The following is a 25,945-nucleotide window of genomic DNA, read 5'->3' as shown; positions in this document are numbered from 1 at the left end:
ATACCTTTATATAGTTAATTATTCGATTGTCGTTTTTCGAATGTTAAAGCTACGTAAAGTTGACTCAATGAGTAATCATTCTGTTGTGCAGCCTTCCTTCCTAAGACTTTAGGTAAATATCAGTATATTAGTTATTAGTATTCAGTATCATCAGTATCAGAAAATAAATAATTTTCTGTCGATTTTGGAATAATACTTTATTTTTATTCAAGAAATTGTAATAGTTTGACAATATACATGTTACACATGCGTATCAGCTATATAATTCCAATTGAGACATTTCAAGTGAGATAGGTATATATGTATTGCCGCTCACTAAATTTACGCTTGCGCATTTTAAATATGTGCCATATTGATGAAAGAAAATCAGTAGGCGACGACCTGCGGGGAAGTTCATAAATCGAGGAGTATTTGAAGAAACCGGCAGCCATGGCCGGGAACATGGGGATGGAACAATTGATTCCAATTGTGAATAAGCTTCAAGATGCTTTTACACAATTGGGTGTCCATATGCAACTGGATTTACCACAAATAGCAGTTGTGGGTGGACAATCAGCAGGGAAGAGTTCAGTATTAGAGAATTTTGTGGGCAGGTAAGATTACGTATATATAACTAATAAGTTTTTGAAGCAGTACACAATATATTTTTTTACGTAATTGAGTCTAAATTTTTTTAGGTAGCTTGATTTAAAAAAAAAAGCTTGTATATATTACATAGCTAATAATTTAATATTTAAAGATAGTCCGTATAGTTGTAAATAAGCTAATCTATATATTATGTAAAAAAAAACCTAAGTCACGGCCTTACCTACGCAACAAAAATTATTAGTAAAACTTAAATTGCTTACAATTTAACTAAACGAAATTTGATGTTTAAAATGCAATTACATGATAGCAATGGATAATTTTTCATCAAGCTTATTTTTATACATATTTTCTAGTAATTCATGTCATAATAGTAACGTATTACTGTCCTATATTTACTGCGCATGTCACACCTTATTGATTTCTTTATTCTATAAATGAAATGTTTTTATTTATATATACGATACCGTTCAAGATCAGATAATAGTTTAATTGAAAAATTAAAATATACAAATTTAAAAAATTTATAGTTCTAAATTATCTTCCTTGAAACTTTTAAATTAAATGAAAATCTTAAAAATTGGACACAATGGGTATGTTTAAATTCAGGACCTAGCTTGAATGAATAGCATGAACCGTCCTATCGACTGTCATTACAGTTAATTGTTATCAGTTTGACAGAAGAAACGGAACGTAGCGTTACCATAACCACCCACCAACCACCATATTGAAAAATAAATTAGTTTATCGATGATGTGAAGTATAGACGATGAGCAAGTAATCAGAGATTTAGTGGTGTTAAATTAATGTAAATAAGTTAAAATGGCTGGAAATTTCGGAATGCAACAGCTAATCCCCGTTGTAAACAAATTGCAAGATGCATTTGTTCAAATGGGCGTGCACATGTCCTTAGATCTTCCTCAAATTGCAGTTGTGGGTGGTCAATCCGCTGGAAAAAGTTCTGTGCTAGAAAATTTTGTAGGCAGGTAAGAGTTTTTGCCAGAGAGAAATGACATAAAGACGATAAATAAAATCATTTTCTACTAAGAAGCGATATTTATTTACGCTTCATTGTTAGATATTAAAGAAAAAATTTGGTCGTTATCGATTTTCTATTATTTAAACAAAAAATCTTGTCAAATATCAAGAAAATTTTGAGCTATGGTATTCGAAGTAGTTCAATAAGATAGACAAATCTTTACAAGATATTTGTCTTGGTAAGTAGTGGGTCCTTTGTTTTGCGTTGCGAATAATAAATAAATTAAAAAGTTAGGTACATATTGTGATTAAAAAGACCTAGATTAAAAAGCGATTTTGTATTTGCAAGAAGAAATCTATCTCTTGTTATGAAATGTAAAATCTATTGTTACTTTTCTGATACAAATGTCAGGCTGTATATTTGAACATGTCTTTCTGACACAAATGTCATACTATGGAATTGTAGTGATAGAAAGCTGTAATAAATAGTATGGACCATAAGTTAATTAAGGACAAGCATTTCTGTAAATTTGTATTGTTAGTACTACTCGTCTTGAATTAGTGAAATTAATAATCAACCATATTTTATATTGAATTTATAAATGAGAAACTATCCTTTTAGGTGCAATACATAAAGAGGCATAAATCTTATTGCTGAAAATAATATTAATTTCAGGTTTTAATAAGAGGTATACAGTGTATGTAGAATGAATGTATGTAAACATGAGTCATATTATACAATAAAGAATTATGGATCTATTAATAACAGTAATAATTTTTCCTACAATAATTTATTGGAATAATACATAAAATATATTTAAAAAATAGCACATCTATGAATAAAGTTATCCTTCTGTTTTAAATGTGGAATTGTTTTTGTTGAATTAAACAATTACTGTTTAATGCTTAACAGTAACATATTTTCACAATATTTATAATAAACTAGCTGTACATGCAGATTTACCTGTGTTAAATTCATTAAACTTTTACCATTAGCAGACAAACTGTCAAACAATCCTCAAACCTTCTCCACCAAATATTTCATCTAAAACGGTTTTGTTATTTAAGTTTAAAGAGGTAACAGACAGGGTTACCTTTGCATTTATAATATTAATATATGTAGATATAACATTCATGAATTCTATAGTTTTACTTTGTAATTATACACTGAATGCAATGGTGATGCCAATTCTAGTAGAAATAATATCTATCTATCTAAATGTGATTAAAACAATTGCTATCCCTTTCTCACATGTAGGCTTATATGGTTGGCATACTTTTTTTTCCTGTCAAACTATGATAATGTGAAAAAATAATTTATGAATCAGTTTCATGTTATGTAAGTGTTTGAACATTTATATTATATAAAATTTTGTTACAGAGACTTCTTGCCTCGTGGGTCGGGCATAGTCACCAGGCGACCCTTAATTCTGCAACTAATACATTCAAATACAGGTATGTACAATCAATATTTTAATAGTATTTAATAATATTTTTAAAAAGTTATTTATTCTAAACAATTGGTATTGCAATTTAGCTAGATTCACACAATAAATCACAATTTTGTTTAAATTTTAAGAAAGTCTAAAATTAATATTTCCATATATTTATTTTACAATTAGTATTTATTACTGCATCATTTAAAAGATGGAATCCAAAACAGCAAATTTGGGTCAAACCTTAATGTCTGTTTGGTTTTATGTAATAGCTGTTGCTATTTTGGGTATATACTGAGCTGAGATGTTAGTCTTTCGTGTCTATGCTGATATGAGACTTCAATATATTTTGCAAAACATATAAACATGTTAAAGAGAAAAAGAATTAAAGATAATTATTTCAAATGCAATATTCATGCTAGACTCACGTTAACCTTCATCAGCGTTTTGAATGTTAAAAGCAACTAATTGCTTCTTGCTATTAACGTAATAACTACCATCCTTTGTTTGGTCTATTTGAAGACCACTGAAAGTTATAAAGTCAATTAAGTCATTTAAAATGTAATATTGGATTCTATAAAAATATTTTATATCATACTTTTAGTAATTTTTATCTCTAAAATATATCACTTATATATTTAGGCAAAAGTGCAGTGAATATCAACAATTTATAACACATAAAAGTTTATAAGTAACACCTCTAACTAAAATATACTATACGTTTTTTAATGTTATTTTATAAATATAAGGCATTCAAATGATGAGTATAATATAAAAATGTAGACTAATATAAATATTGAAATCCTAGAATATGCGGAATTTCTCCACTGCAAGGGTAAAAAGTTCGTCGATTTCAATGAGGTACGAGGGGAAATCGAGGCAGAGACGGATCGCATTACAGGCTCAAACAAGGGCATCTCGCCTGTGCCTATCAACTTGCGCGTCTATTCGCCAAATGGTAAGTTCTTTGTGTCGTCACTGCACACAACGCACACTTAATGTTACACGAAGGGAAGTGCCCTTCGGTTTATTAGATGAAACTAGTTTCTAAGGTCGTTTACGTATTAGCCTTTTTCCTGTGTGCTACTAATTATCTTTGGATATAGATGGTTAGAAGTCAAAAAAAGGTTTTCAAAAAAATGTAGACAATAAGATTTTAGAAGTGTGAATAAGAGTTTGTGTTATTATACAACAGTAAATATCATTTGTTTGTTTTTTTTTTTTAAACGGATATGATGGATGCCTAACAGACATTAAAGGAATTATATAATTCGATAGAAAAAAACCTACCTAACCTAACCTAACCTAACCTTTTTGTATTTTTAAAGCCCTTGCATAGTAAAAGTTTTGAAATTTCGTTTAAAATTTTTAGGTTAGGAGAATAATACGATGGTTTCCGTAAATTGTAAGTTGCAACACACAGGATAGTGATAGCAGGCATCTATCTTCGAATTGAATGGAAATACGAGATAAACTAGTATTATATTTTTAATTGAATATTTCAAATATTTACAAGACGAAATCGTGATTCTACACTTTATCTTTAAGATTATTTCAATAGATTAGACAAACGATGGACTAAAAACGTAATCTTACGTGAAACGACATACTAGATATTTCGCTCGGCAAATCTACATTTTGTTTACACAGTATGGTTAAAAATACTTTGATATCATTTAGTTATGTTATATTATTGACTTTACAATATTTCGCTTTCATTCGGATATTTTATAAAGAAATAAATGTTTCGTAAGATGTGATTGTCTAAATGTGAAAATTAATAGTAATAATAAAATAAGCTCCTGGTATAGAGGAACTTTATCAAAGGTTTTTGAATTTATTTTGTTAAAAGGAACTGATAAGATAATCTTACCTATTTTGTCAGTATAAATGTGTTAATTATAGTATTCATAAATTCTTATTGATTTTTTTTTTAATATATTGATTAAATAATAATTAGTTAATTTAATATAGCATTAAAAATAATCTAATGCGGCCTTATATTAATTACTATAGTAACATACCTATTCCGAATTTAAATTATTATAAAATATAGAAATTAAATATTACTTTTAGTAATTTACAAACTTATTTATATCTTGGTGGTTGTAAATAGGATTTAATAAATTATTTAAATCATAAAATGAATTCGTATCGAATTATTTTCACGTGAATGTTTTTTTGTCATTCTTATTGCCTATTTAGTGGAATTGAATTTAAATTACTTGTGACTGTAGTTAAATTGGCTCACACGCCCTTCAAACCGGAACACCACAATGTTGCTGTTTGTCGGAAGAGTATCTGATGAGTGGTTTGGCCTACTCAGACGGACTTGTGCAAATTATGTAACGTCGTCATTCTTAACGATTATTAATTGAATTTTTTTCTCGTTATGTTTGGATTTTAATACGAAAAATTACGTGATTACGTAAAATTCATCATTCTCTCCGGTCTAGTGAGACTAAGGGAATGTAGATTGGAGATTGTTTGCCTACATAATTGTGCTCATCGTTTACCTATTGTCTATTCCACTGGTAGGAGTAAAGTTAAATAAACAACAATGAACTTGTATTGATATGACATCATTGGTTTTGATCTAAAATAATCTATGGAATGTTTGTGAAAAAATGCCATTTTGAGTGACAGCGAAACCTTCGCAACTATAGAAGTAAAATTAAATTGGCAGATAGTAAAATTAAAACTAGTTAAGTGGAATAGTGTTTTATTAATAAACTAGCTGTTGCCTGCGGCTTTGCTCGCGTGGAAATTTATTATATTATCTATAGAGTAATTTAAAATATTACGTTAATTTAAGACCTCTTTATATACCACAATACCACATTTGTGGTTCGACTTTCGTGTTTTAGACCCACCAGATTGCTCGTAGAGCTCACGCTCGAACAGACTATTTAAAACTGTCAATGCGAAAAAAAGTCTTCTCTTAGGTCTACTCTGGCCATTATAAAGATTTGACCTTTTGCTTTATTAATTGTCATGACGAAGCAGAGTTGAAGCGCCAACTGTACTCTCTTGAACTTAAAGGGATATTTTGATGGTATTAGGTGGTCTTAAATTCCTCAGTAAGATTATTGGCGCGCCAATCTTCTAACTTAAATATTGACGGACTTCAGGACTAACCTATTTACGAAATTTCAACCCCTATTTCAACCCTTATGGTTAGAATATCCAGAACGCTTAAATATGTATCTCCTCATTTTTAATGAGTATCACAAAAATAAAGTTTCATGTTTCTAACTTAAAAAACGACGGATTTCCATACAAACTATCAACCGCTTATTTCACCCCCTTAGGAAATAGAATTTCCAAAATTCCTTTCTTAGTGGGTGTCTACTTAATAAAACGATCCTATTCACCAAAGGAAAATTTGTTAATTAGGAACAATAATAATAAGAGAAGGGGACGATGAGTCAGTCAGTCAGGACATGTTATTTTATATATTTACATTTTTGTTGTAGCTGCCATGAGGTTTACCGGCATTTTATATATAGTCTATCATTTGCGCAATCCAATGTTCTTACTGTATACCAATTTCTATAAGGATCGGTTCAACAGTTCTTGAATTATAGCGGGACATACAGACAGACAGACAAAAATTTCAAAAATGGTAAAACTGATGCCAGTTAGCCATAAAACGAATATTTATGACGAAATTCGACAAAAAAATTGAGTGTACAGACAGACTACAGATTTATATAGTAGTATAAATATAGATATATATTGATCAAGAACCTTGGTAGTGCATATTATAGCAGAGTTATTAGCAAATCAAAAGGTCTGTTTATCTCTACTCATTCTTCTATGAAAGAAAGTAAAGTATAGTTAGATTGCTAGTCGCCATTGAGAAGAGCTAACGAGTTCGAAATCGACCTGGGGAACATTACAGTGTAAACAATGCTTATGTCCTTCAATGGGATGAACATAGCAGTTACTAGTGATGCCCTGCAAGCCACGATAAATTGTCTATCAGTGTTGACTAACTGCTTCAGATAAGTCTGGTCAACGATATGGTTTGTTTGCTTTAATACAATATTGACACTTATAATCGAACGCTTCCATTATCACCCTAAGATTATTATCTTATTCTTATAATTGAAGCGTTCGATTGTTTGAAACAATAAATGATAACAATCCTATATAAACGTACATATATTGAAACATATTAACCATATACATGTCATGAGATATATAAAATATATAGAAAAGCTACATAGATATTTATGTGGGAGCACCAACAGCATCTTCGAAATGTTTTCCAGAAGATTAGATAACCCATTCGAACCCAACCCGTTGTAACGAACCCCTAATGTGACAATATATAATAATATTATATAAAGGGATTCGTCATTTGTTTAACGTGCTGAATTAACGGGGGATAATTATATTTTTAAAATGTGTTCAGATAGTGTTTCTTTTTGTTGAATGAATTATGCTAAGTCCATGACTACGGTTCGACATGAAGTCCGAATCGAAAGCGTAATAAGATTGTGAAAGATTATAATTATTAATATTAGCTACGCGTAAGCCGCGTGTTTGTGACCTAAATAATCATTGAATTTCTACAACGCCAAATTAATCTCGAATTCGTTATTACTTATATTTAATTATTTATTTTTCTTTTATAAAAAAATATGCGCCAGGAGCCGTTCCAAAAGTTATAGTTTTTGCTATTGTAATTGTGTCGCTCAATTATCCTAATTAATTTTATAAATGAGAAAGTGGGTTTTATTTGTTTCGCTATCACGTTTTAACTACTCTACCGATCATAATAAAGGTTTGCGTGCATGCTATCAGGGGTACAGAAAGGGACTTACAAAGGCTACTCGACGCCGGCCCCTCCCACTCGCTGAGGAAGCCGCGGGCGGATATTAGTTTATAATTTTGCTATTGGTTTAGTGTAAACCCACCTGGGTACCCAGTCATCAGTTTGTTTAATATATTTACTATGATGAAGTCATTAAAATGATGTAATACTTCATTAATTATAAGTCGCCCAACTAAATCCTACATCCTTACTTTATTATCTTATCTAGGTTTTATATTTAAATTAAAATATGACGATATTCACCAGATCATTAAGCAAATACTTAGTTTATCTTATATTTTAGTAAATGGTAGCTGTGTGTATGTTGAATCTGGATATCACGTCAATACCGTTTTGTCGGATTATTGAATGCAGCCTATGAACTTCAAACTACGAACGCCAACTCTGACGCAGAGGACTATGAATTTTATTATTAATAGTGCCCGACCTAAGATCTAGTTCTAGTAGCACAACGCATTTATGTTTATGTAAAAGAAGAGTAAACAAGTTTTTGGTTTAAAAAAGAAGAAAATATAGTAAGAAGGAGCAACTTTAATTCGGTTTATTTTTCATATCAAACCGCATTCATCTTTCGACATACAATGTTAATTTTAGGCGTTTTTTTGTAACTAAAAATTACGGTTTTCACTTTTCAATTTGGACCGGTACTTTTTAGAGATTGTTTAATAAACGCATGAGAAAATATACATGGAGCGTGCGGTAAGATACATTGAGTACGAACGAATAGATGCTCGCTCAATATCGATTGTATAATATTTCATTAATAAATAAATATAATGGAATCAAATTTCAAATTACTAAAACGAGGTCTCTATTATTTAATAGAGGCCCGATTTATTAGTATAGAAAATGATATATAAATACAATTTATACCTACTCTATAGTACTCAGGTATTATGTAGCATTCTACCGGTAATTATTTTTTTATTTGACCATTAATTCCCTGGATTATCCCCCATATACAAACAAACAATTTTTACCGCTTTATAATATTATTAGCAATAGTATAGATTATACGATAATACACTTACTAAATGATAAAGCGATCACTATGACTAAAAATATTGTCGTGAAACATTTATGTGATCGACAATTCTTCTATCAAAGAAGATAACACTGTTAAATCTCTTATAGTATACAATCTAAAATACTTTGCACATGTGTAGAAAAAGATACCAATAAAGTTTATATATATTTATATATATTTTTTATTTTAAATAAATAGGCAGACTTACAAATAGGCCACCTGAAGAGATAACCAAAGACATTGGTTCTGTTAGAAATATTAACCACCAGCGCCGACAACTTTGGGAACTAAGAAATTATCTGTATCTGTAGTTACACTGCCTTACTCGTCCTATAAAGCGGAACATGTTAAGTACCAAGTTTGACTGCTTGGTAGCAGACTATGTGATGATTCGGTGGCTCATACCCAGATGGGCTTACACAAACACCTACCAAGTAAACACTACTATATTGATTAGTATGTTACTAGACTAGTATTAGCTGTGACAAATACTGCACCTGTTTTTTTTTTAATCTAGTGTTTTAGTATCAAGTAGTACCGATAAAAACGAAATATTACGAGTCAACGTCCACAGCAATATGATTTATTTTTTATGTCATGATTATATTTGTTTTAATATTATCGCAGCTTGCCTCAATTCATTTAACTACATCCGGCAGGAAATAATTGCATAATTAATAGTTTAATATTTCAATGAATTCATTTACATTATAATATCACATGCTGCTTAATTGATTAATTAAATTAAAATCATATACATACAAACTATAATGACCCATTTATCTATAACGTTTAAAGTAGTAAAATGACTGATAATATTATTTTGAATACAGTTTATTTTATAAAATTGTTAATTATTGTCTTATCAAGATTAATTTAATACAATAAACCTTACTAGTAACATCTACTATACGTAATGAACAATATTTTTGAGTAGTGAAACGATTAGTGTAGTGGTTAACTGTCATCCGAAATCATCAGTGCGTGAAAGACATTGTGCTTATAGAAGCATTTGACTCAACTCATACTATTTTATAATTTTACAACTTATTCGCTTAATATTTTAAACGTTTATAGTTTCAATCCAATAAGTTTTATATTTAGCTTCTCATCGGATTTTAGCTAAGTTTATTTTTTGAGTTAATAAAACTGCTGCTCGTAATAAACGTAATTTCAGTAGGAGGATAGAATTTAGCCATCTAGCTTAAGGTTTAGTTCAAAATCCTGAATCGGACCATTATTGCATCATTTTGTTTGTTTCAAATCAAGTAAATCCCAGTGACGGTACGGAATTACAGTTGGCATTGTTACACTATCGTGATTTCGTTCCGGTCATTTTTGCCACAGGGTATGCTATGAGTGGCGTTTAATCTGTCGCCTAATATGTTGTATAATATTCGAAATAAATTCTTTACAGATAATACGACTTAGAAATAAATAATTTATTTTTTTATCAGACAGTATCAAAAATTTTGTAGACTTTCCACCTTCTGTGCTTTTCTAGAAGAAACTTATGCCGTAAGTCACTCATAAAATCTCAAAAACTAGTCATATATTTCACTTTTAATGTTATAATGAATGTGGTCAATGACGTGTTTTTTCTTACAGCATTGTTTTACTGGCCAATGATAGAAGCTTGGTTTTTCATGAGGATAATTTCGGCTTACTAAAATGATTCTAGTAATAATAAATTTCTATAGTGATTCCTTAGTAATAAATTTTAGTTTCAATTCTGTAAAAGAAACCCATGTTTAGTTTTTTCAATGGAAGTTATTTAAATTTCAGGTCAAAGTCCTCTGTTAATAAACTTTTGGAAACAATACCTATCTGATGTTTTCCTATGACTCATTCGATTATTCATTTGTCAGATTATTTAAAGGAAAATATAAATAATTTAAAGAATCTTACTATCAATATTGAGTTGGAGTGTTATACGTATGTGTCATACCAAATGCAATGTTATGAAACATTTTAATTATATAATATGTAGTAAAGGATGGTTCTTCTTGTGACCACGATCTATAGTAATAGTTTTGTTGTTGGACAAAATATAAAATTGTTGCGACGTATCATTTATTGATTTTAACAACGAATAGAACGGTTATTGATTTTGTTAAAATGTATGAAGCTGAAACGGGCTTTTATATCCTCCAGGTTTAGGGGACAGGACGTAGGTTTTAGGTATAAATAAATGTTCTTAAATCTGTTTTTTCATGTAACATAAGTCGATTGTATAAAATCTTGGGTTTTATACTTCTCTGTTTTGCTAGCGGTTACTATTTCTTCAATTTAAGTTTTAAATTTATAAGTAAGAAAACATGAAAACTATAATTTAGCAAAATATACTTTATTCCAGAAGTTTTTTGCAAGCACCTTTAAATCATCATTGTTCAGGAATATATTAAATGTCTAACTACCACCGGAATGTCGATTTTCCGTGAATAACTGGCATGATTTTTTTTTATTTCATATAGGTAGGCAGATGGACCAGTAGGTTACCTAATGATAAGCGGTCACCGCTGCCTTTAAGAAATTTTTACCATTCCTTACATCTCCAAGCGCCACCTACCTTGGGCACTAAGTTGTTCTGTCCTTTGTTTTTGTAGTTACACTGGCCCTCTCACCCTAGAAAGTACTAATTATTGGAAGAATATATGATGATAGGGTGGTACTTACCCAGACTAATCTCCAAGTTTGTAAATTGAATACAATTAAATTAATGTAACATATCCTTGCCTTGAATTAAACAAATACTAACATTTATCGTCATATCGTTGCTCATTTCTCGTCTATATTATTTTGTTGAGTTATATAATAACATGTCTTTATTAATATTTTTAATCTGAAAAGAATATCTGCGGAATGTTATTAAAGGAGCGAATATTGTCCCAGGAAAGATTTATTGATTTATCAAACTCTTTTTCAGTTCTCAATCTTACGTTGATCGACTTGCCCGGTCTGACGAAGGTGCCAATCGGAGATCAGCCGGTTGATATCGAACAACAGATCAAAGCCATGATATTCCAGTTCATACGGCGCGAGTCGTGCCTCATCCTCGCCGTCACGCCGGCCAACACCGACTTGGCGAACAGCGATGCCTTAAAACTTGCCAAAGAAGTAGACCCTCAAGGTAATTGTATCAATTACTAATGCAATCGCGTCTTTAAATGTTGCGAGATTACAAGTGTTTGTATGGATTCATGTTGCTATAATTATAAGACATGATAGTCGAACCTTGATTTCATTTACATGTGTACCTAAGTTTTATTCGTTTGAAAAATAAAAGTAGTGTACAGTGTACAGGTATCGGAAAATAATGTTTGGAATTTGTAACGTTACAGATTTAATTTTATTCTATTAAACATATAGATTTTTGAAAATTACTAATCTAAATGTCATGTCAAAGCTCCCGCATAGTAGGTGTGAGCCCTTATCTCGTATTTATCTTGATGGGGAGCTATGATTTGAGTTTATATTAGTATTTTTTTTTTATTAAACTTATGAGTTTTATCTCACTAAGATTTTTGCTACCCGAATACTTACTGATTGAATATATAATAGATATTAATTTGTGTTAACGTACTAGGTCTTCGTACAATCGGCGTAATCACAAAGCTGGATCTCATGGACGAAGGAACGGACGCTCGTGACGTACTGGAGAACAAGCTGCTACCACTCAGACGAGGCTACATCGGCGTTGTCAACCGTTCACAGAAGGATATCGATGGAAGGAAGGATATATCTGCCGCGCTCGCGGCTGAGAGGAAATTCTTCCTCAGGTGAGTGCGTACATTTGATGTTTATTGGGGGAATGAGGATGTAGCTTGTTATGTGCAAGTATCAATTGAATGCAACGAATTAGTATGAGTTATATTTATTTCGTATATTAATAATTTTATATGTTTATTTATTTATTTATATACTCTTTATTGCACACCAATATAGACAAAAATAATAGGAGTACAACAAAAACAAAGAAAAGAAAAATGTACAATAGGCGGCCTTATCGCTAAAACAGCGATCTCTTATATAATATACTTTTATTATTTTTTGAAATATTAATCGTTTATCATATTACCAATGCGCCACCAACCTTGGGAACTAATATGTTATACTGGATCACTCATCCTTCAAAGTACTAAATATTTATAGAATATATGATGAGAGGGTGGTACCTTGCCCTCAAGGCTTTGCACCAAGTGAATACATAACCGTCTTGTATTTGTACGGGACTTTTGTATTTTTTTATTAATAGAAATGTCTGTTACAACAAAAACCGTAACAGTTCGTAAACTATTTATTTCAGTCATCCATCGTACCGACACATTGCGGATCGACTGGGCACCCCGTACCTGCAGCGCGTACTGAACCAACAGCTCACCAACCACATCCGCGACACGCTGCCCGGCTTGCGAGATAAGTTGCAGAAACAACTGCTCACCCTCGAGAAAGATGTTGAACAGTACAAGCACTTCCGACCAGACGACCCATCCATCAAGACCAAGGCTATGTTGCAGTATGTTTATTGTATTTTTTAAATATATTTGCTTATAAAATCAACTATTTCATTAAATGGTGATAAAAATCTTGAAAAATATATAATGAATGTATTTATGACAAGGAATACATTTCAAATAATTTATTCTGTTAACTAGAATGATCCAGCAGCTACAGACGGACTTCGAAAGGACGATCGAAGGTTCTGGATCGGCTCAGATAAACACGAACGAGCTCTCGGGAGGTGCGAAAATAAACAGATTGTTCCACGAACGGTTCCCATTCGAAATTGTTAAAATGGAATTCGATGAGAAAGAACTGCGACGAGAAATTGCATTCGCTATTCGAAATATTCACGGTATCAGAGTGAGTAGTACTATAATTAATGGAAACATATTCATTGAAAATATATATTAATCATTTTAATGATAATGAAATCATCCAATTGCAGACCATGAAAGAATATACATTTGGTTTTTAATTAATATTCTATTTCTTTTCTATATTTAACGTAATGGGTCATAAATGAAAATTGTTTTTATAGGTTGGTCTTTTCACTCCTGATATGGCGTTCGAAGCGATAGTAAAGAAACAAATCGCTCGTCTAAAAGAGCCGAGTCTCAAGTGTGTTGACTTGGTCGTGCAGGAGTTGTCGAATGTCGTTCGCGTTTGCACAGAGAGGGTGAGTGTACAAATGTTAATGCATATTATATTATTATTCCTCCTGAGAGCAGACACAATTCACAAAGTTTGAAACCATAAACAAAACACACACTTCTTTTTCTTGTCAGGTTTTTTTTATTTATTTTGAGCCAAACAGTTAAAATTACATTATAATTTTTAACACATTTTACTAAAACATTCATTATTTTTGCTACCTTATTTTCTTCATTAATATAGGATTAATGGAGTATTTTTTTTTAAAATACCACAAAATCTCATGAGCAATAAAATTACATACCATTATGTCTACTAAGAGAATAAAACGAGTCCATTTTATCACGTCATGGACATCGAAGAGCCAAGAACATGTTAATAAATCATTCGAAACACGCAGATAATGTGCTAGGCACGTCTGAGCCGCAAGTGCATGTCCGCAGATGTCGCGCTACCCGCGCCTGCGCGAGGAGACGGAGCGCATCATCATGTCGCACGTGCGCTCGCGCGAGCAGCAGTGCAAGGAGCAGCTCGTGCTGTTCGTGGACTGCGAGCTGGCCTACATGAACACCAACCACGAAGACTTCATCGGTTTCGCCAAGTTAGACATACCGTACACACACTTTTATCGATAGGTTATATTTTATGGCTTCCCCCTCTTCGGTTAAATCCAAATCGAAAAATGTAAAGGATTTATATCTTAAGCCCCGATTAATGGATATCATCGCATCCATGTACTATCATATACTATCATATTTGGAAATCATCGCGAATCATTTTAAAAGATATATTAAAATATTGGCATTAGAAAACCGAAGAGCTACTCTAAAAAATAGTTCAGTAAGAATATATATTTTGTTTTAATTTTAGCGCACAGAATCAATCTGAAAACTCGGCAAAGTCAGGTCACCGCGCACTTGGCAACCAAGTCATCCGAAAAGGGTACATGTGCATACACAATCTTGGAATCATGAAAGGTGATATTTAGAGGACATTTTTAAATATTTACGTTTTTAGTTTAGTTTTCAGTATATTATTGAACTTCTCTAAATAAATCAATTTCTGCTTTATTTATCTACCTCGTTGGTTTAGTCTTGTGGATCCCGAGGTCCAGGCTCTAAATACCATATCGGGCTAATAAAAAATGTTGAGTTTTTCTGTCATAGGAAGTTAGCAGTGTTACAATTTTGTGCCGCGAAAGGCTCGTAAAACCGTTGGTCCTGTGCCTGATCTCTCTTCGTTTGTATGCTATTGCTGTTCCAGCTGATAATGATAGTGAGGGAATAAAGAGTCCATGCAAAACATCAGTTTATGCCCACACTCGTACACTATATCTCCTGTATACTTGGCCGATTCCTGTGCCGTGGCCGAAATCCGGTCAGATGTAGTTTACACTGAGTAACTACAGGTGGGTCCCGTGACTACTGGTTCGTGCTGACGTCGGAGAGCATCTCGTGGTTCAAGGACGAGGAGGAGCGCGAGAAGAAGTACATGTTGCCGCTCGACGGGCTCAAGCTGCGTGACCTCGAACAGGGGTTCATGTCGCGCCGGCACATGTTCGCTCTCTTCAACCCGGAGGGCAGAAATGTCTACAAGGTATGTCCTTGCCAGATATTATTGTTTCTTAAATTATATTTATAAAGGCAGTTGAACTATGGAACTGAGAACTGAGTAGGTTCTTGGGTAGTGTCGCATTGCGCGAAACTTACTTGAAATGACGCGAGACTTCAATCGACATCGCTGGTCGTAAATATTATATGTTATTTGAACAGAAGACTGTAATCAAAACGAGACTTCGATAACGAGATTTTTGGCATGACATTTCAGGACTACAAGCAGCTAGAGTTATCATGTGAAACTCAGGACGACGTTGACTCTTGGAAAGCATCTTTCCTGCGAGCTGGTGTCTACCCTGAAAAGACTTCAGAGGCAGCAAACGGTGAAGATGTAAGTATATGTCACGTTATAGTTTTATTGTATGCCTGTTTTTCTTTCTTCTTTACCCTTTTACCTTCTTTTTCATTTTTCCCTTTATATAAAACTTAGCCTATCTAAGCAGTGTATTGCTTCATAAAATCAACTATTAAATTCTTTAATATATATTTCCATAGAAATATGTACATATACTTTTTAATGCAATGTATATGTCAATGTTAAGTTATCCAATGATTTATTGTTTTGCCATGCCGTACAGAGCGAAGGAAATGAGGTTTGTCAATGAAGGCTTTTTAACTTGGTTTACATGTTTATCACTTATCACATTTTCACATAATATCATGACATGTTATCTTGAAAGTGGATTTCAAGAAGATATCGTCAAATTATAATATCAATATTCGAAATTAGTAAACAATGCATTTTCTTGAAATACATTTAAGAAACATCAAATGTAGAATAAGGCATGTATACTAATTTAAGTGTTGGTGTGCCGCAAATATCACGCTAATATTGAAGCGTATTCACATACACATTAATTGCAGTATTAATAAGATGATTTGTTTTAACGTGTTTCATTAAAAAAGATCCTAATTATGTATTAAAGACAAGAAAAAATATTTGGTACGGTATCCCCTAATCCCTGTGTTACTTTTCGTATATTTATTTTCACAGCTTTTATTTGGTAGTTTCAAACTGTTTTGTAGTTTCTAGGGCAGTTTTAACATTGTGTTGCGTAGAGTTGTTTATGATATTTATCATGAAAAGTTTCGTTTAGTTTACAAAACCAGCATGTGAAAAGTCCGTTTTGAGTTTTTCTTCTTTTAAGCATTATGTTTTTTTTTATTTTTAGTTATTTCTGCCTTTCCCGGGGTTGGGTGGAAATAAAAGAGTAAGTCAATAGTATTTCGAAGGTTTGTGGTTTGATTGAAATAACTAGGGATTCATATAAGGAATGCAATAATGATCTCTGTTTCATTTTGAAGAGTAAAAATATGAAAACTTTTTTGAGATTCGTTTACTAATATTTGGATTTGGTGAGTACCGCGCTAACACACAGCTGGTGTATGAGCAGGTGTTGCAGGTGTTGTTATTTTTAGGATTAATTTAATAAGCTACTAATACTAACTGCCTAATGCATGTTATAGTACTGTAAAAACTTAGCTCAAAATGGTTCGAATGAATAGTATTATGGATTTAAAAGCCTGATGCGTTGATAAAGCTTCCATTTGATCATCTCATTGTTTCAGTTATCATATAATTTTAAAATAAACAGCCATAGTGGTACAGTAGTGCTCAATGCTTTTAGAGGACCAAAATTTGTTAAATTATAATTACTAGAACTTGATACAGACAACAAAACAAACACAAAATCAACATTGGGTTTAAATACCAACACAAGTGAAAATGAGTTTCTTTAATTATTCCATTGTCAAGTATACTTTTTGAATTATATAAATTATTCATAGGTACATGACATTAGCATTAAAATGTTTAGACAACATTTTATGACCTTTTATACAGTGTTGTTGACATTGTGACAATCACAATTATTTTGTAAGATAAGACACATGCACTTTAACTATTGAACAGATTACAACATAACTGATACATTGAACTGGGACACTCCGGATCCTCATGAAATATAAAAAAACTAATATCTTAATATTTTCTATTTCAGAGCTCGGACACGTCAGGCACTAGCAGCATGGATCCGCAGTTGGAGCGCCAAGTAGAGACCATTCGCAACCTTGTCGACTCCTACATGCGCATCGTGACCAAGACCACACGTGACCTCGTGCCCAAGACCATAATGATGATGATCATAAACAACGCCAAAGATTTCATCAACGGGGAACTCCTCGCACATCTGTATGCCTCTGGTGATCAGGTATTTACAAAGTGTCATTTTGGGAGTTAAAAAGTATGTTTTGTTGGTAGATTATGGAGTCTTCGTGACCCGTAGGCACTGTAAAAAACATTAACCAAACACAAAAAATACGATAATTTGGGCCTATATTTTTACTGGCTCATTCATCCTTCAAATACAAAGTATTGCAGGTGATAACTGTTCGATAGTAAACAGTAAAATCACTAACATGGGTATGGCAACGGTGTAACGGTGTATCAGTAAAAGTGTCGTAAATGATAAGTATATTATAGCTGGTACCAAATAAAATTATTTTTCTTTTATGATAATTTAAGAAACGCAGATTTCAAGACCCATATTAATATATAATCGATCTTCATCGGTAGTCTCAAATGATGGAAGAGTCTCCGGAGGAAGCGCTGAAGCGCGAAGAGATGTTGCGCATGTACCACGCGTGCAAGGAGGCGCTGCGCATCATCGGGGACGTGTCCATGGCCACCGTCAGCACGCCCGTGCCGCCGCCCGTCAAGAACGACTGGCTCGAGAGCCGCCTCGACTCCAACCCGCGCCTGTCGCCGCCCTCGCCCGGCGGGCCCCGGCGCGCCGCGCCCGCGCAGCAAGGTCTGGCCTACACTTTCGAATACGTCCTAGTCAATCATGTCGAGACTCTTTAAGTGCTGATAACGAGACTTAAGATATTCATTTGATGACATGACGTAACGTCTAATTATAGTAAAATTTCACATAACACTACCCAAAAAGTTACATTACTAATGAACTATTAAATGAAATGAACTGTAATATTTTATGTATATAAGATAGGCACACTAGGACTTATTTTTAAAGTAACACTTTGATATAATATAATACTTTAATCAATAATTGCATCAGAATTTGATGAAAAAGTTGGGCGTTGACTATTGATATTCATTAACATAAGACAGTCGTTCAGAAATGAAAATATAATGAACAATTCGACACATAAAAGACATGATACAAGCGAGCAATCCATTCCCGCAGGCTCGCTGGGCCAGCGCGGCGCGCCGCCGGTGCCGGGCGGCGCGGGGCGGCCGGCGCCACCGCTGCCATCGCGGCCCGGCGGCTCGGCGCCGCCCCCGCCCGGCGCGCGCCCGCTGCCGTCGCAGGGCCTGCCCGCGCCCCTCATACCCACGTGAGTACGCGAGGCCTCGGGGAGGTCGATGCTTATATCTTAGCATAAACACATTATGAGATAGATCGGTCATCATTCCCAAGTGGACAAAAGATTCTATTGCAATGAAGTAGAGGCACCAGAATATTATTATTAATTTAAGCTCTCTATGATAAAAAAAAGCATGAGGTCCTTCTCACCCGACCTAACATGGGCTGTACGGGGATGAGGACAGAAAATATAATGTCAGGATACTGTAAAATACCTAATAAAATTGAGATAATATCTATTTCAAACTTTTATATAAACGCTTAAAGGAAATTAACATCGTAATAAATATTTCACATTTTGTTGTGTTCTATTATCCACAATTGCTAATATTACTAGTGTGTAGTATATTATCTTATTCGCTTGCTTTTGTGTAACAAAAATTTTTAATGGGTGATGTAACAGCCATAATGCAGTTTGTTTGTAGGACTTGTTTTCTACACAACTTTATAACAATATAATACTTTCATTATAATAGTAAAATAATTTATTATAACTTATAATTCCACTAAACTTTCCCTAGAATTAAATTGGTTATTAACATTACCCTTCGCTAATATCTTTTTTAATTATAAAATGGTATTTTCATACTTGGTTTTATAGTATATATGACCTTTTTTAAGTACAATAAACAGTGGTTTGCATAAGTTAGTCTGATAATGTAAGCAGAAGAACTAATTTCGAAATTCAAATTTACATAGATATCATTTTTAATGCAGATCACTTGCGTTGTTCAATATACGCCCACCGCTGTATAGGCATATGTATTATTAAGGATATTAGCAAGGTTCCAGTAGTGTGTGGTTGTTCGCAGACGGCGCTAGGACCGCGGACACGGCGTTATAACATAAGTTACGTACGATGAGGTACTAACTGACGAGCATGTTAACTTAGTGCAGTTAAAAACATTAATTATAATTTTTTAACGTTAAAACGACCGTAGGGGTCGTCGTAATGCTTACTTATGTATAGTTATTTTTATTAGCACTTTGTTCTTATTTAGAATTTGTAATGATTTTTTCAAATTGCATAATATATTATGTTAATTATGTGAAAAAATGTATATTGCCAGCTATGAAATGTTTTGTAATAAGTTAACAATCGTTCAGTAACGATGAAAAAAATTTATACAGAATGTTATACAAAATATTAGTAATTTAAATCATGAATACTTATGATACGTCTGAAAGAACGTTGCTTCCAAATTTAAATATTAGTAACAAAATATGTAGGGATTAGATTGTAGTGACGAACAATGACTTTTTCTATGGACAGCTGTATGAAATGATAATTATTACATTAATTTGTTTATCTACAAGTTATTTAATCTATAATTGTTAGTTTTTTTTTTTTTGTAATTATAAGGTTGTGCTTTCATCGAAGAGCTGTCTTTGGAATAAGTATAACGTCATTGTGTATTTAAGTAAAATATACTCCAGCACTTAAAATCTTATTAAAAAATTACGATGTAAATTAAGCTTACACTTTAAAATTATTTGTTCCGTTCGGAATTATTGGTGTTTAATATATTTGTTTTACGTTCATGTAATATAGATGCACTGCATGTCTAGTTGTCACTAATGTGTGTGGTCTTCAGATATTTTCTTGATTGTTTTAATATTCGAAAAAAAAGACTTATTGTAAATAATACGACAGTTTCAACTATTTTTATTTATTTCTATAAGTTCAAACTATATTCTTTCCGCAACGAGATACATTCACAGTTGCCCTGTAAGAACTCGTAAATAACTCGTCTTAGTCACTTTCCTAAGCTACATTATGGCAGTTACATTACTCAGAAAAAATCTTACAGAGAGGCTGTGAGACGATTTTATCGATTCTATCTATTCATTAACTCCGCCCAGAAGTCCTCCTCCTCGCCCACCCTGTCCCTAGACGCGATGTGAGTAGTAAAATAAACAGAAGCACCTGAACTAGACGGCCGGGCCCGGGCGCGGCGACGCAGCTGCCGCCGCACGTGCGCCAGCAGATCAACCAGGCCGTGGGGCAGGCCGTCACCGGCGCCGCGCTCAACGAGCTCAGCTCCGCCTTCGCCAGATTCAAGTAAACGCCGCTCGGACCGCACCCGTGACGCCCCAACGCTTACTTTGTTTCGTAAAACTCTTTCGAAACGTTTTCCGATCCGCGGACCTCGCGGTATCGTGAAACTCTTCGAAAAAATGAGGTCGCTGAGACGACTTCACTCTCCGGAAGTGAAACGCTTTTGTTTTACCTTCTAACATTTGTGAACGTTCCGCCGTCTAACAGCTTTGTGTTGTTTATGCAATTGTTAACTCTCGAGCTGAAAATTCGATTCTCTTTAACGATTTTGAAGTGCTCTTTGTGAGGGCGTGACTTTGTTCGCAAAGAAGATGTGTATAATTGACTATTACATTTAAACTACGGATTCGAATTTTCAGTTTCACGCTACCTTTCTCCAACTTAATGAAGTATTTTTCTATGGTTTTGACATTCCATAAATATTACAGTTGTAAAGGCTTAATTAAAGATATCGTTTTATTGCATTAAATTGCAATACTAATTTTATCTCTAAAATGATACTAGACTTATATTTAAGATAGTAATTTAGTTTAATTTAACAATTTCAATATATTTGAATGTGATATAAAAAATCACAATGTTACCATAGTCATAAAAATGTGTTACATTAAAAATGGATTTTAGTTTCTTTGAAGATCACACACCATTGACAATTAATGTTTTTAGGTAAGAGTTTCGAATCGAAGAATATTTTTATTTGTATTTAAAGTATTCCTTAATTTTAAAAATTCAATGTGCACAATGTATTGGAGTAGATCTAATAAACTTTAATAAGAAATATTGAGGAATACAGTTAGTCAGTTTTAGTGTGTCCAACGATTGTAAAAATAGTAATATTCTTTGCGAAATATATTTATTCTCGTACCGATAATTCTGGCGCCAAAAATATTTTGAAAAATTTGATTCTAAGAATTATATAAAAAAAAGTTCAGTATTAACTGCGAATTATTCCTATGCAGTGCTTTAGGATATTATTAACAATTATACGATGTTAATCCTTTACCGGATTGTATTTAAGGGGTCCGCTCTATATCGTAGGTCTGTAACGTTTACTTTGGAAGTAAACAGTAAAAGTATATCCAATGGCTCGAGGTGTTAGATGTAATACGGATTTAAATAGATGAGTTTGTACGCACGACGTCACAACGTCCCGGATTGCAACAGATTATCTTTGAACGCATATCACGGTATTGTTTGTAAATGTTGCTAGAATTTTACTCGTATTATAAAATACTTCAGAGTTCTGAAATAAAACTGTCTTAATTCATTTAACTGACATTAGTATTTTTTTTATCAAAAGCTTACCAGTTGTGAGAGTGTTGCTATTAAAAAAAAATACAAGTTGTTAAATGAATTGAAAATAGTTTTATATCAATATGTACTCTTGAATATCTAAGGAATTATAAAATATATTTGTTGATGTTGCTGCACATGACGATCTTGTCGTAGATTTAGATGCGTAGCAAGAATGCATTACTCTACGTTCTCACATTGGTGTATAGGTGTACCAGTAGCTTAGGGACAAACACTGTCTCATATTTCTCTTTTCCGTCTCTTGTAGTGACGTAAAGTTTATAAAGTTAATACATTTGCGCAAAACAATATATTCCAAGCTTGTCTGTTATTGTATATTAAAGAAAATTTGGATCAGTGTAATCTTATTGTAGCTAAACATATGTAATGCAGTTAGATAAATTAATCACAAAAATGTTGACTTTACAAATTTGTATGTAAATGAATTGTACTTATGGCTAAGACCAAAGCAGTTGTCTCGTGTCGTTGCTGTTAGCAATACCTTTGGTCAATTATTAGAATGTTTTATTCATGGTGATCCATTATGAACTCGTTATTAAATACTTATTACATATAAAATAAAGGAATTTTACTCTTGAGAATTATCATCACTTAGAATTTTCGCTTATATCATTCAATATCGACCAATTATTTATCGTTCATTAGCTACGCAGTTCTTCTTTATTCTTAAATTTATTTCTCACCATTATTATCATCAGACGTCGTTCCATATGATTTTCCCTACCGAAACTGACTGACGGAAAGCCGGATTATGACGTCACAATACAGTTCCTACATGATTTTGACGCTCTAGCTAATTCATTGCTCTTATTGATATTGACAAAATTATATGAAAGTAATGAAATCATAAAGTTTTGCTCTCTTGTTAATAGCGTTAGTACCATCGAAAAAAAGGTATAGCCAGAGATTGTTGGATTTGATATAGTTTATGAATATTGTTAATCTTATGCTGTATAAATAGAGTAATTAAATGCTATATGTGTATTCAAGAAGTTTGATTTGGTCCAGTAGGTGTTTACGATAATATATTGATATTATACTGCTAACGAAATCATTTAATTAATCATCCGGACAATAAAATTAGGTAAGCCAAATTTGTGTGTTACGTATATTTCAATACGATAATACTATTTACTACATTCGGTATCTTCGCTATTGCGAGTCTTTTGACTATAACGATTAAACAATTACAATAATATGTATGATCTTATTGAAATATAATTTGGAAATAATACAGCATGACAAAAAATTAAATTATAATGCATGCCTTTATATACATATGTCGCTTATACATAAGTTACTGGAATAGTCAGTGCGTGCCTTATTAATTATATTAGTTACATAGATATATAGGTTTTATATAATTATAGTATACAAACATTGGTTACTCGTGTAATTCGGTCGTTAAATAACCGCAACCATATTTAATCTAATATACTTATTGTGTAGATATTTAAAAATGCTTCTGAGAATATGTGCTTACGACAAAAATTCGAATATAGCTTGATGCTTTTCGCATGTACATATTGCATTGAGGAATAAATAAAATATGTTATCAATTTATTCATAATGTTACGCACAAAATATAATTTCATGTGTAAATTGCTTTTTATATGCACATTCTCGTTATCTCTTATTTGTCGACTTTGCCGATGTATAGTTTTTTTGTATGTTTTTTTCGTAAGTTACACATTAATTAATTATATCTTTAATATGTTAATAGCCGACCAGTGCCAAATGTGCCGCCAAAGCTGCCTGAGCGACCGCAGAACGGACGGCCATTTTGAACGCGATCTTCGCCGCCATTTTGTGATAAGCTGCGCTGTAAATAAAACGTCTACACCTAAGCGTATTGCTTTATTGCAATATTTAGTGTATAGCATTGCTTTTTGTTAAAATCGTCAGATCAGTGCCTAGCGACGCTAAGGGTTTCTAATTTATTTGTATTCATTAATTTAAAAAACCTTATTGCGTATAATGAAAAGTGTTTTGTATGTGTCGTAGTGAATTTAACGATTTATATTGTGAACATGTATTTCAATTTAAGTAATGTAAACTTAGTTTCAAGGCTATGTAAAATATATAATTTATGGTATTTTGTTAAATCGACGTTAGAAACTTCATATAAATGTGTATATACGTTAAAATAAGTAGCTAGACATTTTATCTTGTTACAGTAACCGATGTTTATAATTAATTTTGTAGGTAGCTTGAATTAAATAATTTTAACGAAGATACATAAAAGATTAGTCAAAATGATATTTAAAAAAAGTCTTTTGTGATACGAAAAAAGGTGCTTGAATTATTTTCAATAACACGCCTTTGTGAGATTTATATTGTCTAAATTCTTTACTGATTTTTAGCATTTAATTTACTCTGCCGTGTGTGAGACTGTTAAAAGAAGTTCCTTTCACTATTTTCAGACCGTGCAAGTACTAACTATAGCTAATAGAAATAGATCGTAGTTCCATTCTTTAAATAAATCAAATAAAAATAAATGTATTTAAGGAAGTATTATTCGTTTCTTAAATAGTTATTTAAAAAAGAATTATCAAATAAATTTTAAATCTTCCTAATTAGTTACGACAAGTTTATATAATTTTTCAATGACAGACATAATTAGAAGTATTTTTGAGTTATTGTTACAAAGTAACCGATTATATTCCGTCCAGTAGAATTTACATAACTGTTAAAAATAGAGGAAAAAAATTGGATGTTAGTTATTTTTTTGATTTTGAAGAAGTTGATAGCATTTATATTCTTGCACGATCTTATATAAACTAAAATCGTATTATTATAAGTTATTTCATAATAGTAAGGAACTAACACCGATCTTATACTCAACATTTCTTGGTTAACATATATTATAGACATTAATGTTCAAAAATATGAAAAGAAGTGGCTTTACTACGTTAAATGTGCCTTTTTAATCAACTTTCAATAACGTACCTACGGAAATATATTATTAGTCTCTTATTTTCCAAACATTCCTTCCACTGGTATTGTGCACGCGGCAGTAAGTGTACCTTTTTATGTATATAGATGTAAAATATATGTGACCTGTTTATACATGTGTACATTCGTATACATATTGTAATAAATGTGTACATAAAATATTATTGTTGGCTTTTATTCGTATACTAATTTCCATACAACATTTTGTGTCTTATTGTTAATGGATATGAAATAATATCTAAGTAAATATAACATTTTGCTTATCATATCATATTTTTTAAATATATGCTAATTTATAGCAAGGTTTGGTTCAAATCTGTGAATGCTATGCATTTTTTAAGTAGCTATGCTACCGACATTTGAGTTATCCTTTCTCTGTTCGTTCTTATTATTACTGAATTTAGTTAGTTTACTTATAATTGTATGTCAATTTTATTTAATCATTATTATTATATATTATATAATTAATACACGTTTACGGATGCCGATTTTGAAATAACTATGTGTATGGATAAAATTACAGTGGTGATATACTTAAGTGAACTATCGAATATATTGAACTTACGCTAATAAATAAGTAAATTAAACT

The 25,945-nt window shown here is 32.3% G+C and overlaps 1 protein-coding gene across 11 annotated transcripts; it reads left to right on the top strand.

Moving 5' to 3' along the window:
- Positions 1–383: 383 nt before the first annotated feature.
- Positions 384–25,520, top strand: LOC125074961 (dynamin). Of its 11 annotated transcripts, none has more exons than XM_047686475.1 (18): positions 384–593; positions 2,945–3,018; positions 3,808–3,957; positions 11,796–11,999; positions 12,456–12,648; positions 13,176–13,385; positions 13,525–13,732; positions 13,911–14,048; positions 14,467–14,624; positions 14,894–15,000; positions 15,432–15,619; positions 15,851–15,970; positions 16,812–16,850; positions 17,640–17,849; positions 18,215–18,449; positions 18,849–18,999; positions 20,965–21,090; positions 24,125–25,520. In XM_047686475.1, exons 1-18 carry the CDS (start codon positions 430–432, stop codon positions 24,186–24,188), a joined length of 2,739 nt encoding a protein of 912 aa, XP_047542431.1. In that variant the 5' UTR covers positions 384–429; the 3' UTR covers positions 24,189–25,520. The 11 variants fall into 11 exon arrangements, with proteins under 11 accessions (XP_047542431.1, XP_047542459.1, XP_047542406.1 ...); XM_047686503.1 differs by lacking the exon at positions 16,812–16,850 and adding an exon at positions 16,218–16,232; XM_047686450.1 differs by having other exon boundaries at positions 14,467–14,636.
- The last annotated feature ends 425 nt before the right edge of the window (positions 25,521–25,945 follow it).

This window comes from Vanessa atalanta, chromosome 2 (genome assembly GCF_905147765.1).
Source record: "Vanessa atalanta chromosome 2, ilVanAtal1.2, whole genome shotgun sequence".
Classification (NCBI taxonomy): Eukaryota; Metazoa; Arthropoda; class Insecta; order Lepidoptera; family Nymphalidae; genus Vanessa; species Vanessa atalanta.
The sequence above is the reverse complement of the archived record's forward strand: the minus strand, read 5'-3'. Positions and strand labels throughout refer to the sequence as shown.